The sequence below is a fragment of the Lacerta agilis genome, chromosome 8 (genome assembly GCF_009819535.1).
Source record: "Lacerta agilis isolate rLacAgi1 chromosome 8, rLacAgi1.pri, whole genome shotgun sequence".
Classification (NCBI taxonomy): Eukaryota; Metazoa; Chordata; class Lepidosauria; order Squamata; family Lacertidae; genus Lacerta; species Lacerta agilis.
This window is the reverse complement of record NC_046319.1, coordinates 29,492,692-29,508,136: the sequence shown is the minus strand read 5'-3', so window position 1 is coordinate 29,508,136 and position 15,445 is coordinate 29,492,692. Positions and strand designations below refer to the sequence as shown.

Below are 15,445 nucleotides of genomic sequence, written 5' to 3'. Positions count from 1 at the left end.
GTGTCAAGCTGGCTAGAATGCCACCAAGTATATGAGTTATTTAAACAAGACAAAAAGAGGGGTTTCAGGAAAGAGCTTTCAAGATTTGAGCAAGATCTATTATATAACAACCAGAAAACCATATCTAAAATGTATGAAATCTTATTAGAGTGGTCGGTAAAGGATGAGGAGGTGAAGGCAGATATGGTGGAGTGGGCAGTGGACCTAGGACGCAATATACAGCTGTCAGAATGGGTGAAATTATGGAAGGAAGACCTTAAGTTCACAACCTGTTATACAATTAAGGAAAACTATATGAAGGTTTTCTATAGATGGTATCTAACACCAAGCAGAGTTGCCTTAATGTAAAAACAAAAAAACAAAAAAAACCCCACAATCCTCAGATAAATGTTGGAAGTGATTTTAACGAATTAAAAAGGATGTTTAAAATCTCACCCCCCCCCCAAAACAGAAGCATTTCTATTAGGGATTGTGGGAAATGAGATTCCAAAAGATTTAAAGAAAGTATTTGTGTACGCCACCACCGCAGCAAGGGTTGTGACTGCACAGAACTGGAAAAGGGAACGTTTGCCGGCCAAAAAAGTTTGGTTGACCAAATTAATGGAGTACGCGAAGATGGACACGTTGACTGAGTAGATAAGAGATCAAACAAAACAAAAAAATTAAAAAGACTGGAACATATTCAAACAATATTTGAAAGACTATTATGGGGAAATTGAAATTTTGACTGGTTTAGAATTACTTCTGTAAGAAAAAAAAATACTATAATACAGTGGAAAAACAGGAAAACAAACTCATAGACATGTTAAGAGAGGCATTCAAATAAATGAAACTGAGGACCCAAGTAAGAAGGGGCGGGAAGTCAAGTATAAAAGGAATATGAATGAATCAAGCAATTAAGCACATTTTTGTGTTTTTGTTTTCTTTATTATTATTTAGAAATACATGCTTAGCCATAGGAGCACTGAGATGTTGTCATGTGATTCTACGAATGTAAATTAAAAGAAACCAATGAAGATGATTTGCAAAAAAGGAAAAAGGGATAGAGAAACTGCTGCCTTTGCTGAATGTTTTCACACACCCCCTATTTTTTTTTAAAAAAGCTTTATATTTGATCAGAAAGGAGAACAAGCACATCAATAAGGTTTTGCATTCAAAGGCTGGGGAATATTGATCACTTTCCCGTCAAATCAATGCCCTTTTGCTTTTTAATTCCAGTCACGGATTCCAATTCATTCAACAGCCATTAGGAAAGCAGAGGTAGCATTTACCATATGGTTTCATCCGGGGGAACCTGGCAGTGAGAGAGCATTTCGCTGAGGCTCCTGTGAAGCCTCAAATGTTTATTTTAGTTGATAGACCCGAGTGACGTCCAATTTTACTTAAAATGCATGAGATTTGTCAGTGCTGGATAACATTACAGCGTGAATAAATGCTCGATGGTTTCCGCTCCAGCTCCTGCAAATCAACTCGTTCAGAAAGAGGAGAAGCAAGAAGGCTCTGTTAGATGGAAAACCTACCACGCTTACATTAAGGCATCTGGAGGTATATCCTGCAACAAGCTTCTTCCCCCCCCCCCCAAGAAAACCCTTGTTATTGTAGGTTTCTGCTAAAATGCAACCTTTTATTGTATGCAAATATGTAAATGGGGAACTACTCGGGAATCAACGCTGCCAAGAAAGTCCACTCTTGATTTTATATATATGTTGGGACTGGCACCCTAACTACTAAGCATTGAGGGCGATGTACTGAGCACATGCCCAGAAGCTACTGAGAATATCTCCTGTACAAATTGGTACAGACTTCTATGTCCCCCTCCCCAAGAATCCTGGGAACTAAAGTTGATAAGAGTGCAATACATGATCTATTAATGATCCATAGTAGCCCCTCTTCCTCTCCCAGAGAACTACAGTTCCCAAGGTTCCCTGGAAGACAGAATTACCACTTGAAGACAATTAGGTTGGCAGACACATGGAATAAACCCGTCTTGATGGTTGCCGCACAGTTGTGAAATTTGGTGCAAAATCAGGCAAGCCCTGTCCCCCCCAGTATCATCAAATGAGCCTTAAAGACCCATTATTATGTTTTTGCTGTGGTTTTCAGCGACTAATTATAAACCAAGCTTCAGAAGCTGTGCTGTGGTCTGGTTTTAGAAAGTCTGAGTTTACTTTGTGTTTGTGTGTGCTGGCCTTTAAGTAGACATGGATGCTTTAAATGGTTTTACACATCTGAGGGGCAGAGCTAGCATGAAACTGGTTCTGCCTGTCATGGGCCCTGGCTCCACTTAACCATGGGTCACCCTGCCTTCCCCTCCACCAGTCTCAATGGGCACCAGCCCCTCCTGTCCCTTTTTCTAGGAAAAGTGCAGCAAATTCCCATTCATTTTTATTCAGAAGCAAGTTTCACTGACGTTCGTGGGACTTTGGGCCAAAGGAAAATGCATATCTGATTTCAGCCCTAAATGGGCACTCACCAGTGCATTGTGTCCACTCATTCCCTGTTTACTAACTTGGCCCGATGGTCCCTTCTTAGGATTCATCCTGTGGTTCTTCATTGTGCTTCTCTTTGTTCTGATGATCGGTTGTTCAGCCTTCAGCAACTGGTGGTTGAGTTACTGGTTAAGGCAGGGCTTAAAGGTAAGCACACCTTTCAGCACTATAATGTGTTTTATTTGTATACATTTATCTGTTACATATAAAGCCCACCTTTCCTTCATAGAGTACAAGGTGGCAAAAACAGTTCTCCTCCTCCCTGTTTTGTCCTAACAACTCTGTGAGGTTGGTTAGGCTAAGAGGCGGTGATAGGCCTGCAGGGATCTGAACCCTTGTCTTCCATTTTAAACTATCTACAGTTTAGTGTTACACCCAAACCATAAACTGTGGTTCATCTTAACTACAGTTTATTGAAACAAGCCAGCTTCTTAAACTGTGGCTTGGAGTTGCTTTGTTTAAGCAAATCACAGCTATGATTCATCATGGCCTGTTGGGTTCGGACAACCTGTGGTTAATCTAAAATAAAAAATGGAAGCTTTCAAAGTCCTCCCTGTGGCTATGCTGGAGAGGAAGTAGGTGAGCCCAAGCTTGTTCTTGTTGTGCTAAACTATTATATAGACATTATGTCTGAACTGGTCTGATCTCAAACTACGCATAGAAATAGGAATGTATATTTTAATGGAATTGCCGCCCAAGTTCACACGAAGAATACAAAGAGGGTTATATCAGTAAGCAGAGTTCCTACGCTGCCATATATTTTAAATGTTTACTGCAAAATTGTTGGGTTTTGTTCAGTTTGGCAAAATCACTAACTTTCCTGATGGAGTCTTATCTCATTAAATAGTCCAGATAATTGCCCCATGTTCCTGTGTCTCAATTTGTCATTATTTGAGAGAGAGAAAAGTAATCTGCTCTCAATTATAGTTTTCTTTGAAAATCCATTCCTTAAAGGCAAACTACAGCTTCTACCAACTCATCTATGGAATGAGCATCGTTTCCATGATTATCCTGAGCTTCATCAAAGGCTTTGTTTTCACTAAGACAACATTGCGGGCGTCATCGAGACTACATGACACCATGTTTCACAAGGTATCGCAAATCTCCAGGTGGCAAACAGGGTAGTTACATATTTAACAAGCTGGCTTGATTTTTATCGTCCAATGATGTGCTGTCAGAAAGGCACTGGGTCACTCTTTTTACCTAGAAATTATGAAAGGCGTGCTTTCAGAATAGCACCACATTTTAGCATGCAACCCAAAAGCGGAGAAAATTTGACAAATAGAGAGGTATTGGGCACATGTTTTAGCTAAACAGAATGGTGGCATCTAGGTGGTCTGTTGAGCTATCCATGGACCCCATCAGTTACCTGACCATGATGGCTATTAATGCTGGGCCTGGGCAAACAACCAATAAAGCTACTTGAACAGAGGCAGTCCTGCTTCTGAATACCAGTTGGTGAAAACCGCAGGAGGGGAGAGTGCTCTTGTGCTCACGTCTTGCTTGCAAGCTTCCCAATGGGACATCTAGTTGGCCACTGTAAGAACTGGATGCTGGACTAGATGGGCCCTTGGTCTGATCAAACAGGCTCTTCTGCTGCTCCTACGTTCAGTGGAGAGAGTTGCCTGGGAGAGGAGAGACTTGGTGAGAGTTTCAGGGCCAGATAGAGAATCTTAGAGGACCTCACCTGCCCCCTGGTTTCCCCAGCACCCTAGTGCAGTTTGCTGAAGTGCCTGATCGTGCCTGGACTGCACGAGCTTCCACCATGGTTTGCTCTGCCATTTTACATTTTATTACATCAGGGATGCCTCCCATTTTGAAACCATTCCCATTTTGAACAGAATTGTTTTACATCCCCGCTATTGCAATTGCAGTGCTGTTGATTCTCGTGTGCATGCTTCGTCCCCCCCACCCTTAACAGTTGTGGTGGCGATGGTGAGAAATGAAACCACGATTTGTGCTTGTCCTTTCAAGTCTGATTTACAAAGAAGACCCTCACCACCACCACCAGCCCAGTCGCCAAACAAAAACAACAGCCCAGCGGCGTATTCACACCACAGCTCACATTAAGCTGGCACAGATCTGCGATCCCAAACACTGAGTGCCACAGAAGACATGTCTGCCATCCCACTTTGTTGTTGTCATTTTACCGCACCCTCCCCTTTTATCCGCAGATCTTACGGAGCCCAATGAGTTTCTTTGATACGACTCCCACTGGCAGAGTAATGAACCGCTTCTCTAAAGATATGGACGAACTGGACGTGCGGCTCCCGTTTCATGCCGAAATGTTTCTGCAGCAGCTTTTCATGGTCCTCTCCATCATTGTCATTGTCGCCATTGTGTTTTCTTACCTCCTAATTGGAGTCGCTGTCCTAATGATTATTTTCATTCTGCTCTTCCAGTAAGTTGGACGTTCCCACCCACCCACCCTTCTCTGGTATGTGGTTGTTTTTCCTACCCCAGAATTTCTTTTGAAAATAACAACAACCCTGCAGTGTGTATCTGATCTGTGTGCTCATTCTGCCCCTTGCAAGTTAAGGGGACCCACTGATCTCTAATTCTACCCTCACCTCCTGTCAGTTTGTAGTCCCCCCCTTGCTTTCCAGAACACACTCTCTAAGGGACACATTCCATTTTGGGCTGCTTTAATCCCCCAGATATCCCCTTTATCCCAACTACAGTGGTACCTTGGTTCTCAAACGCCTTGGTTCTCAAACGCCGAAAACCCGGAATTAAATGTTCCTGCTTGCAAACTTTTCTTCGGAAGCCGAATGTCCAGGGCACCTGCACCAATCACAAGCTGCGCATTGGTTTTCAAACATTTCGGAAGTCAAATGGGCTTCTGGAAAAGATTAAGTCTGCAGCTTTTGTTTTTGCTGTTTATTTTGCTGGGTTTTTTGTTTTCTTTTTGAGGCTTTTTCAGTTAATTTGTTTTTGTGACTGTGTGGAACCCAGTTCAGCTACTGATTGGCTGACTGTGTGACTGCGGAAATGTATAAAAGCCCCCCATCCAAACAATGATTATCATTAGTGCAGGTAAGGAAAAAATATTAATTTTAATTTTTATCATCTATAATACTGTCTTATTTATTTTATTGCACAGTACATTGATTATTGCTTTCATTTTATGGATCAGTAGTCTCGTTAGATAGCAAAATTCATGATAAATTGCTGTTTTAGGGGTTGTTTTTAAAAGTCTGGAATGGATTAAGTCATTTTGCATTACTTTCTATGGGAAAGCGCGCCTTGGTTTTGGAACGCTTTGGTTTTGGAATGGACTTCCGAAACGGATTAAGTTTGACAACCAAGATACCACTGTAATTGATCTTCTTTGGTGCTGAGGTCAGCAGAGTCAGTTCTCTTGGCATTCCTGCCACCCACTGTGAGGAATGACAGCCTGAAAGAGGCATTCTCAAAATTGTAGAAGTCCCTCCCCACAAAGGTGCCTCTAGCATCTCCATTCTGTAGCTTCCACTTTACTTTCTTAGCTTCTTGCAGTTCAGGTATGCTTCAAAGACCCACCTCGGTTTGCTTTCTGTAACCCATTACGTGCTGCTTCCCTTTGGAATTGTTTCCCTTGTTTTCACAAATGCACAATGCTATCCTAACCCTCCCAGAGACCTTATGAACAGGATAAATTCATTATCCTACAGATAATTATATTACAGATAATTAAAATAGATCTGGCCTAAGTCTTCAATCCTACACCCACTTCCCTGGAGAAATCCCCATGGAATTCACAGCTCATCCACACATTGGCTTGACCTGTATTTTGATTGTATTGTATACTAATTCAATTCCCCTGGTTCCAAGAACTTTTTCTCGTTGTTCCGCAGCGATGCCTTGCGAAAATCCTCGTGAACTGACTCTCAGTTAAGCAGAATCTCTCTTTCTGCATATCTGATAGGATCTGATTTAGCAGGTAAGACTGGATTTCCACAAGGCTCAGATATGGAACAAGAAAAAATGCTCTCAAACCCAGAGGAATCAATTAGTACACAATAGGTTCAAAACACGGGGTCAAGCCCAAATATGGGTGAGCCCTCTGTGGGACATACTTCTGAGACAGGCCTGAGGTTGCACTGTACGACTTTTCTTGGAGGTGGTGGCCAACTGCTTCAAGTTTGCAAATCCAGAATGAATACTCATTAGGAATATTCATTAGGAAGGGATTCCAAGTCCCCTTGGAATCTAACTCTGTGCAATCTTACTTGCATTTTGCTGCAGGGTTTTCCAAAGCACCATCCGAGAGCTCAAGCGATTCGAAAACATGAGCAAGTCTCCCTGGCTTTCCATGATCATGTCCACCGTCCCAGGCCTTAGCACAATCCACGCATACAATAAGAAGGAGAACTACAGCATTCGGTAAGTTACCTGGCCCCAAAGTCGCATTCTTTCTGTCTCGGTCCCTCGGATGGGGAGGATCAAGCTGTGTCGCCCTTCTTATCTTGACCACCAATCCAGCATCTTTCCCACCTGCTGGGCCATAGATGAAGCCGCTCCATAAGCACTGGACATCCTGTGGCTTTTCATTTGCAGGAAACAACAAGCTGTGGGGAAGCTTTCCAGATTACGTCACAAATTCTTAGCATTGTCTCGAAGAAAATTGTTACATGTGCAGCCAAATGCTAACCTCATTGGCACCCTTTATAACCCTCGCCACCCACGCAAAGCATTAAGCCATTGTCAAGACCTGGTTTTTAAATTGCAGTTCCCTTGTAACCTGGAGTCTACCAGCAGAAGGAGGGCACCTAACCATCCCAGTTTCCAAATCCTTTCTTCCCTGAGCTGGTGGAATTTACAAAATGGGTCCAAAGAGAAGAGAAGGTTTGGTGATTACCTGTTCAAGTGCATGGGTTTGGAGGGATCTCAGTCAATGGCTATCAATGGCTACCATCCATGATGGCTATGTTCTACCTCCTGTGATGGAGGCGGTTTGCCTCTGCATATCTGCTTCTGGGAATAACAAATAGGGAGAGTGCTGTTGAGCTCAGGTCTGCCTGCAGGCTTTCCATAGGCATTCGCTTGGCCACTGTGATACAGGATGCTGGACCAGATTATTTATTGCAATCGTTAAGAGGAAATTTCTGTTTAATTATTATTAGCTGATATTTAATTTTATCGTGTGCTATTATGTTCTAATAGATTAATGAATATTACTTTATTTGACATAAGTTGTTTCTTTTAGAGTTATGTTTTTAATTATGACATTTTTGTATTGGATCAAATCAAGGTGTGCAATCTTGATTTTTCTTCAGCTTGTAAACCACACTTTGTGCAGTGATACAGAAAGTTGGCATACAAATTCAAAGTGAAATGAAACGAGACAGGATGGGCTTTTGGGGGCTGATATGCAGGGCTCCTATTATGTCCTTATGTCTGTTCCTGACCACAAGATGCTGTGGCCACAAACGTGGACAGATTCAGAGGGGGAATAAGACAAATTCACGGAGGATAAAGTTTTCAGTGGCTGCTATTCACAATGGTTGTACACTGCCCCCAGTATCAGAGGCAATGTGCTTCTGAACACCAGTTGCTGGGATCATGAGTGGAAGAGAACTGTTGTGCTCACGTCCTGATTAAGGCCTTTGCATAGGGATCTGGTTGGCTTTTGTAAGAGCAGGACATTGGACTATACAGTGGTACCTTGGGTTACGTACCCGATCCGTTCCGGGGTGCCGTTCGCACCCCGAAAAGTACATAACCTGAGCGTCCATTTTGCGCATGCGCAAAGCACGATATTGTGCTTCTGTGCATGTGTGGACTGTGCAGAACCCTTCTGCACATGTGCGCGCTGCAAAATTCACTTCTGGGTTTGCAAGGTTCGTAACCCAAAAAAACGCAACCCGAAAAAATGCAACCCGAGGTGGACGTAACCCGAGATACCACTGTATGGGTATTTGGCCTGTCCAGCAAGGCTCCTCCTATGTTCAAGCCAGGGGTTGAAGTTGGTTTGCAAACCACAGTTTGCCCTTTGCGCTCTCTCTCTCTCTCTCTCTCTCTCTCTCTCTCTCATTCTCTCTCTCTCTCTGTCTCTCTCACAGGGGGAAAGGATAAGAAAAAATAATAGAGGATAAGACCCTCAAGTGCTACTAATCCCAATGGTTGCATGCTATTGTTCTGTGTGAACAATAGCATCCAACCAGCTTTTATTTCATAAAATTCATATGCTGTTCGGTTATTATTTTGTTAAGAACCTCAAAGCAGTTTACAAAACTTGGGCCAACTTTCTAAGTACTATCCTTGGTTTTGTTTCCAGTTTTAGAAAGCTGAACGACGAGAGCTCCAGCCACTTCATGCTGTTCAACTATGCGCTGCGGTGGTTTGCGCTGAGGACGGACATGCTCATGACTGTCATGACTTTGATCGTCGCCCTCTTTGTCATCCTCAGCCCTTCTTCCATCAGCACTGCGGAAAAAGGCTTGGCTTTGTCTTACACTATCCAGGTAAGTGGATCGCCCGGATAACTCATGCTTCATTCCGACACACTCCAAATCAGACCTGGAATTGCACTTGCAAAGGCTTGTGGGGTTGCTAAGGGCTGTTTCCGCTCCTTTTTTGCCCTGTCTAGCTCTTTTAAGGCCGTTTCTGCCATTTGAAAAGCCATTTGAAAAGCTTCTGGATTCAGCACGATGTGTCAAGTGGACGCATGTAAATTGGTCATTGGCTTTGCCTGTAATAGGCTTCTCTGGTTCCACCTACCCTACCAGTCCCAAGAGGAATCAGCCACCACTATCTGTAGATAAAAAGCCTTCTAACTAAGGCACACCATTGGTTCATCTAGTCTAGTGTTGCTTACTCTGACTGGCAGCAGTACTTCAGAGACTCAAACAGAGGTCCTTTGCATCCCCTGCCACCTGATCCTTTCTGAACAGGAGATGCCAGGATCTGAACCTGGGACCTTCTAAGTGCAAAGCATGTGCTTGGTCACTGAACCTCAGCCCTTCCTCACATGATGTCAGTGGTCCAAAGTTTGTGGCATCCATAGAAGCAGCCGCAACAGTTGAGTGACTGATGCGGTTATTCCTGGAGCAAGTGAGATCGGTGTCAGAAGTGATTGCCCGATCCAAGTGATTGATTCTTATGGAATTATCCGAGTAATATGGAAAACAGCCCAGGTGGGGGATCCATCTTCCACAACGCTCCAGAAATTTGTGTGAACCGACCCTCAGGAATGTAGGGCTGAGGATGGGGGCTCCTTGGAATGCCTGAAGTCAGTGACCTTCCATTTATTTTCTTTTTTTAAAAAAAAGCCCCCCCCCCCAGGTTCTACAAAACCTTTCCTTGGGGCAAAGAAATGCAGTAGGATCTTTCTGCTGTGATTTTCATCTTACATGGCGATCAATATGTTATTTTCTTAAGCCATCTTAAGCATCCTTATCGCAAAACACTCATCATATGCTCCCCCACCCCCTTTTCACCATCCTTAACCTTTACACTCTCAGACTAGTGATGGAAATACATTTCCAGTTGTAATGGATCTCTCGGAGGCAACAAATGGTTGCCTGTATTTGTTGGCTTAACCTTTCCTCGTCCTGACTCAGAAACTCTGTTCCTGACATTTAAGCTTCTATACAGTGAATGCAAGGAGCCATCTGTTATTATCGCAGGATTAATGATGTGTCGCTCGTGTCTATGCTTTATGCACGTTAGCACATAGGGGGAAAGGCAGATTTAGCTTAAAGTGGTGCTGTTTTCCCTAAAGTGTGAGGCATTTATATTTTTATTTTGGCCATGGTAAATTGCAAGTCCCTTTATTTAACTCACTTTCCGAAAGGGCAGCTCTTTCCTAGGAGTCAGCAGAGCTGCCAGCAAAGCATAGGCCCCTCAAGTCAAATTGTGAACGATATATTTCTAGGCCTGTAGTTAGTCATTCTCCACGGGCAGTTGTTAACTAGTTCTGAAATGGCCTCGGGGGTTCATCGTTCGAAAGAGTGTTGCTGCCGGGTCTGTGACTCACTCTCTTTTCCTTGGCCTCCTTTTCGCTTTGAATATTTCCTGCACTTTGCTTCACCGAGTAGCCATCCATGAAAGAAGATGAAGAGGGGCTTCTCAGAAGCTGTAGACAGGGGTGTAGGAAGGGGTGGGTGGGCGCGACCCACCCCAGGTCTTATCCCTGAGGAGGGGGGGTGACAAAATCCCCCCTGGGTGGATCGCCATGCCGCCCCCTAGGCGGCGACCTCTCCCCTGGACGCCGACCGCCGTGCTGACCACCCCCAATGGGCGCCGATCACTGTGCCAATCGCCCCCTGAGTGCCGATCACTGCGCCGGTTGCCCACCCCTCAGTGGCTCACCCTGCCCCCTGGGTGCACGGCGGTGTCCAAGCGGCTGGGTGGCTCAGTGGCTCACCCCGCCCCCTGGGTGCACTGGGTGCCCAAGCAGTTAGCTCCATCGCTGGCTGTAGAGCCAAATTTGGATAAGCTACAGGTCATGAGATGAAGGTAAACACACCTATTTGGGAATGAACCGATACGAGCTGATCCCGTATGTCTGGACACAGAAGAATGGTGGGTGGAACCAGCCGGGGAACCCCCACAAGGGAAGAAGGCCCAGAGCCTGGGAATTGATGGTGGGACAATGATGAGTGGTCAGAGGGAGGGGAAGGAGAGGGGAAGGAGAGGGGAAGAAGGAGTTGTCGGAAGCTGAAGAGGTAACAGGGCTTAGTGAGTGCAGGGTGGTGGTGGTGGTCTGTGGCATCAGAGGTAGAAGCCGAAGTAGGAAAATGGGACGAGGGAGGCCAAGAGGCAGGGATAACTCTTTCCATGGAGGCAATAGCAGGCAGTGTGGTGGCGGCACTCACCTGACCGCTGGTTGGTCATGCTACTGCCGGTACAGGAAAGGTGGTGACACACCAGTGGGAGCACCAAATTGGCTCCACAAGTGCATTTGCACCACGCCAACTTCACACCCAATACTTCCCCGGAAGCAGCAGCAACAGTGTGGTGGGGCGGTGGAGCTCACCTGACCTCTTAAAACCGGCGCTGACTCCGGCAGCTTCCCGTGTTGGAGACTAACACTCTGGTATATCCTGCAGCGACTGCAATGAATAGAACTGAATTCTTTCTGCTTTTCTGTTTGGCGCACAGGTAGCTAAATATCCCCCAGCACAGCTTCCTGATCTTTCCCCTTCCTTTCTTCCCCTCCTTCATAGTTGAGTGGACTTCTGCAAGTGTGTGTGAGAACGGGATCGGAGACAGAAGCTCGATTTACACACGTCGAGCAAATTATGGAATATATCACGGTAGGAAGGGCCCCTGGCGAGAGTATTTAAACCAATTCTAGCTAGGCCCTATCTGTACTAAAGCAGTCTGATACCACATGGAACAGCCCCGAAAGAATCCTGGGTAGTGTAGTTTGTTAAGGGTGCTGGGAGTTGTTACGCGGCCATTAGGTAAAGGTAAAAGGTATTCGACTCCCAGAGCTACAGTTCCCAGAGTATCATGGGAAGAACATTGGCTGTTAAACTACTCAGAATTGTAACTCTGTGGGGAAAATGGGGTGCCAGCACTCTAGGTCCCAGGAACATTGTGGGGGGTGAGCCACTACTGTTTAAAGTTTTTAATGACTGGTGTTTTAATGTATTTTTGATCTTTTGTTGGAAGCCGCCCAGAGTGGCTGGGGAAACCCAGCCAGATGGGCGGGGTATAAACAAACAAACAACAACATATTATTATTATTATTATTATTATTATTATTATTATTATTATTATTATTAAAGCGGCATGGTGATGCTTTAAGTGTATAGTGCAAATGGTAGAGAGACCCACGTTAGTTTGACCTACCAGTGCAGTGCAGCATTACGAGGGATGCTGAGAGGGAAGTCAGATCGGAAGTGACATTCTCAACAATCACCACAACACCCTTGAGGTGTTGGTCCGTTATTTCCAGTGTGTATTGACTTCCACACAAACACAAACTCACTTCCAAACGCACCCCCTCATTATCACAGCTCAGTGACTCATTCTTGCCAGGCAAGAGCACCTGAGGTACAGTGCAGTTGGTAAGGGATGTGGCTTGAGGAGAGGGGTGTGTGGCCAGTGTGGAGTGGAGTTCTGGGGTCTGGAGAGGGCTGCACACACACACACACACACACACACACACACACACACTGTGGGCCCCCATCATTGCTTTAAGCACTGCCATAAGTAACTGGGACTGCACTTGCCTTGATAGCCAGTCACGGAAAATGTTTGCACCTCTTTTTTTAAAAAAAAACCAATCCATGACCCAAGTTGTCGTGATAACGGGTGAATCCCACCAGTCCCCTGCCCTGCTTTCTTCCAGAAATGTGTTCCTGAAGCAGCAGAGGGCAAGGCAGTTGCTGTACCTCCCCCAAACTGGCCTGGTCAGGGTGAAATTACCTTCAAGAACTACCAGATGAAATACCGAGAAGACACCCCCTTGGTGCTCCATGACCTAAACATGAACATTCACGGCAAGGAAAAAATCGGGATTGTTGGCCGGACGGGCTCTGGTGCGTTACTTTTAGTTCAGTCCTGCTGATTTATTTGTTTACTTTGTGGCTGGGGAGGGTGGGTGGAAGGAGGGCTTCTGTATTTCCCTGACTCTGCATAAATGCTCAAGATAGACCATCGGGTCCTGATCGACCTAGGCCAGGCCATCCACCATATCAGCAGCACAGGGCAAAAGTATTGCCCCTGTGGCAATGTTTTCCCTAAGTGCTTATTATGCAAGTAAATGAGTATGTTAAGAGACACCATCTGAGATGGAGCTAAGCCTGCCCTCTTTGCTTCCATCCCCTACCAGATCAAATATCTGTGTTGAAGCATTCCCCCACCCCGTCCTTTTTAGCCATGTCCCAGACTGCAGTCCCTTGATCCCATCCCATCAAATCCAATGGGAGTCATTGAGAAGCAAGCATGTCCCTATTTGCATAGTCCCACCCCTTCATCTGCATAGCTAAACTCTGAGTTCTGTTTCTTGGTGCAGTGCTGTGTTCCATGATGGGATCTTGGAGACACAAGTGTGATGGAATATTTGCTTCTTAAGATTGTAAGGGTCTTACTCAGATTAGACCCACTGAAATTAATAAGTGAGCCATGTCCATTGACTTTAATGAGTCTACTTTGAGTTGGACTCTCATTAGGTAACACCCTAAACAAGAGACAAACTGTTTGAAACTGCTTAATATATATTATGTAACATGAAACTCCACCAACCATCCAGCCAATCATGGGAGTCATTGTCCCTATCTGCATAGTCCCACCCCTTCATCTACATAATTCAGTCCCATGTTCCATATCTTGGTCTGATGTTGTACTGTGGTGGAATATTTGGCTTTTAAGAGTTTGAGTAAGAGACTCTTTGAAACTGCTCATTATATATGATGTGGCATGAAACGGAATCTATCAACCACCCAACCAGCTATTTCCTATATGATGGTTATGCGTGTTGTTATGGACTGGGAGGAAATTAATTTGGTTCACATTTTAATGTGAACCTACTAAATTTGTATTCCCCTAGACCAATATGCAAACAGAAACACAGCTCTCCTTTTGAAATTTGCACTTCTCCAAATTTCTCTCCATTATGTTGCTTTGTGGGGGCTTAGTTCTGGAAAGTGACAAATAATTGGACTGGATCAATAAATATTCTGCTTATCATCCTATAACTCCTTAAAAATGGGCTTAAGAAATGGGAAAAGCATTGAAAGTATAATATGATTTGTGTGCGCGCTTGTGGAATATGGATAGGATGGGCAAGCCCAGGGGCGTAGGAAGGGGGGCTGTGGGGGTGTCCCACCCCGTGTGTCATCCTTGTGTGTGTGTGTAACAAAATCCCTCCTGGGTGGATTGCCATGCCCCCCCTGGGCACCAATCACCACACCAATTGCCCCCAATGGGTGCCCATCATCCCCCTGTGCACCAATCGCCACACTGATCACCCCCAATGGCCACCAATCACCGTGCCAATTGCCCTCCTGGGTGGCTCACCCCGCCCCCTGGGTGCACGGCATGTGCGCCTCTCCGGGCACCCAAGTGGCTAACTCTGCCACTGAGCAAGCCCTGCTGGGCTCATATTGGATTACCTAGGATTAAATCATTTCCCTCCCACCCAGAATCAGGAAATAGCTTGGCTTAATCTGAGACAATCAGAGTCCATTTGGATCCCATTGTGATTTCAGCTCATTACATGATGGAATCCCATGGTCCTCCAACCAAGCCCCTCACTTATCTTTAGGTTTCTGGAGGGAAATGCTGGTTCACCCTCAGAAATCACCATCCTGCACACTTGATCTAGAATTTTTTCAGTCGGATGAAAATCCACGTATTTGGTTTTTTAAATGCTGCATTCTTCTTTCAGGAAAATCATCCTTAGTGGTTGCCTTGTTCAGACTAGCGGAACCAACTGCTGGCACCATCCTCATTGACAATGTTGATATCCTCACTATTAGTTTGGAGTCTCTAAGGACCAAGTTGTCGGTCATTCCTCAAGATCCCGTCCTGTTTGTAGGTACAGTAAGGTAGCTGTTGTGACGATTATCAAATTAACCTTTGCTGCAAAAGTGAAACTTAACCAACTAGTGCTAGCTTCAAAATTGCTCTGTAAGGGAAGGGGAAGAGCGTCAACATGATTTGCCCTCTGTTGCAGACAGGAGGTTGAGAGAGAGTAGTTTGCATAAAGTAACCCAGTAAGTTCTTGGCTCAGATTGGGTCATAGAGGAAGCGGGGAAAGGTACAGTGATGCAGAACCTGAAATTCTGGTAAACTATCGAAAGGCAGACCCTGTGAACACCAAGTGTCTGTCGTGACATCTCTACGGTATATGTACTTTGCATTGGAAGTTGGGACGGAAAATCAATTAAAGAAATTATTTTTATTGATTTATTTAGAGCATCTGTAGCGTACTTTTTAGCCAAAAAGGCTGCTGGAGTGGCTAATATGCAATTTAAAAAAGACAGTCCATGCACACAGGCCTATGAAAAGACACACAA

The 15,445-nt window shown here is 44.9% G+C and overlaps 1 protein-coding gene across 1 annotated transcript in view; it reads left to right on the top strand.

Moving 5' to 3' along the window:
- Positions 1-15,445, top strand: part of ABCC12 (ATP binding cassette subfamily C member 12) — a 55,394-nt gene that overhangs the window by 28,907 nt on the left and 11,042 nt on the right. The window contains exons 18-26 of the mRNA XM_033157136.1: positions 1,456-1,545; positions 2,533-2,699; positions 3,444-3,581; positions 4,664-4,890; positions 6,717-6,854; positions 8,749-8,935; positions 11,642-11,731; positions 12,775-12,964; positions 14,815-14,974. Of these exons, the coding sequence (XP_033013027.1) occupies positions 1,456-1,545; positions 2,533-2,699; positions 3,444-3,581; positions 4,664-4,890; positions 6,717-6,854; positions 8,749-8,935; positions 11,642-11,731; positions 12,775-12,964; positions 14,815-14,974 (1,387 nt within the window). The remainder of the gene's footprint in view (positions 1-1,455; positions 1,546-2,532; positions 2,700-3,443; positions 3,582-4,663; positions 4,891-6,716; positions 6,855-8,748; positions 8,936-11,641; positions 11,732-12,774; positions 12,965-14,814; positions 14,975-15,445) is intronic.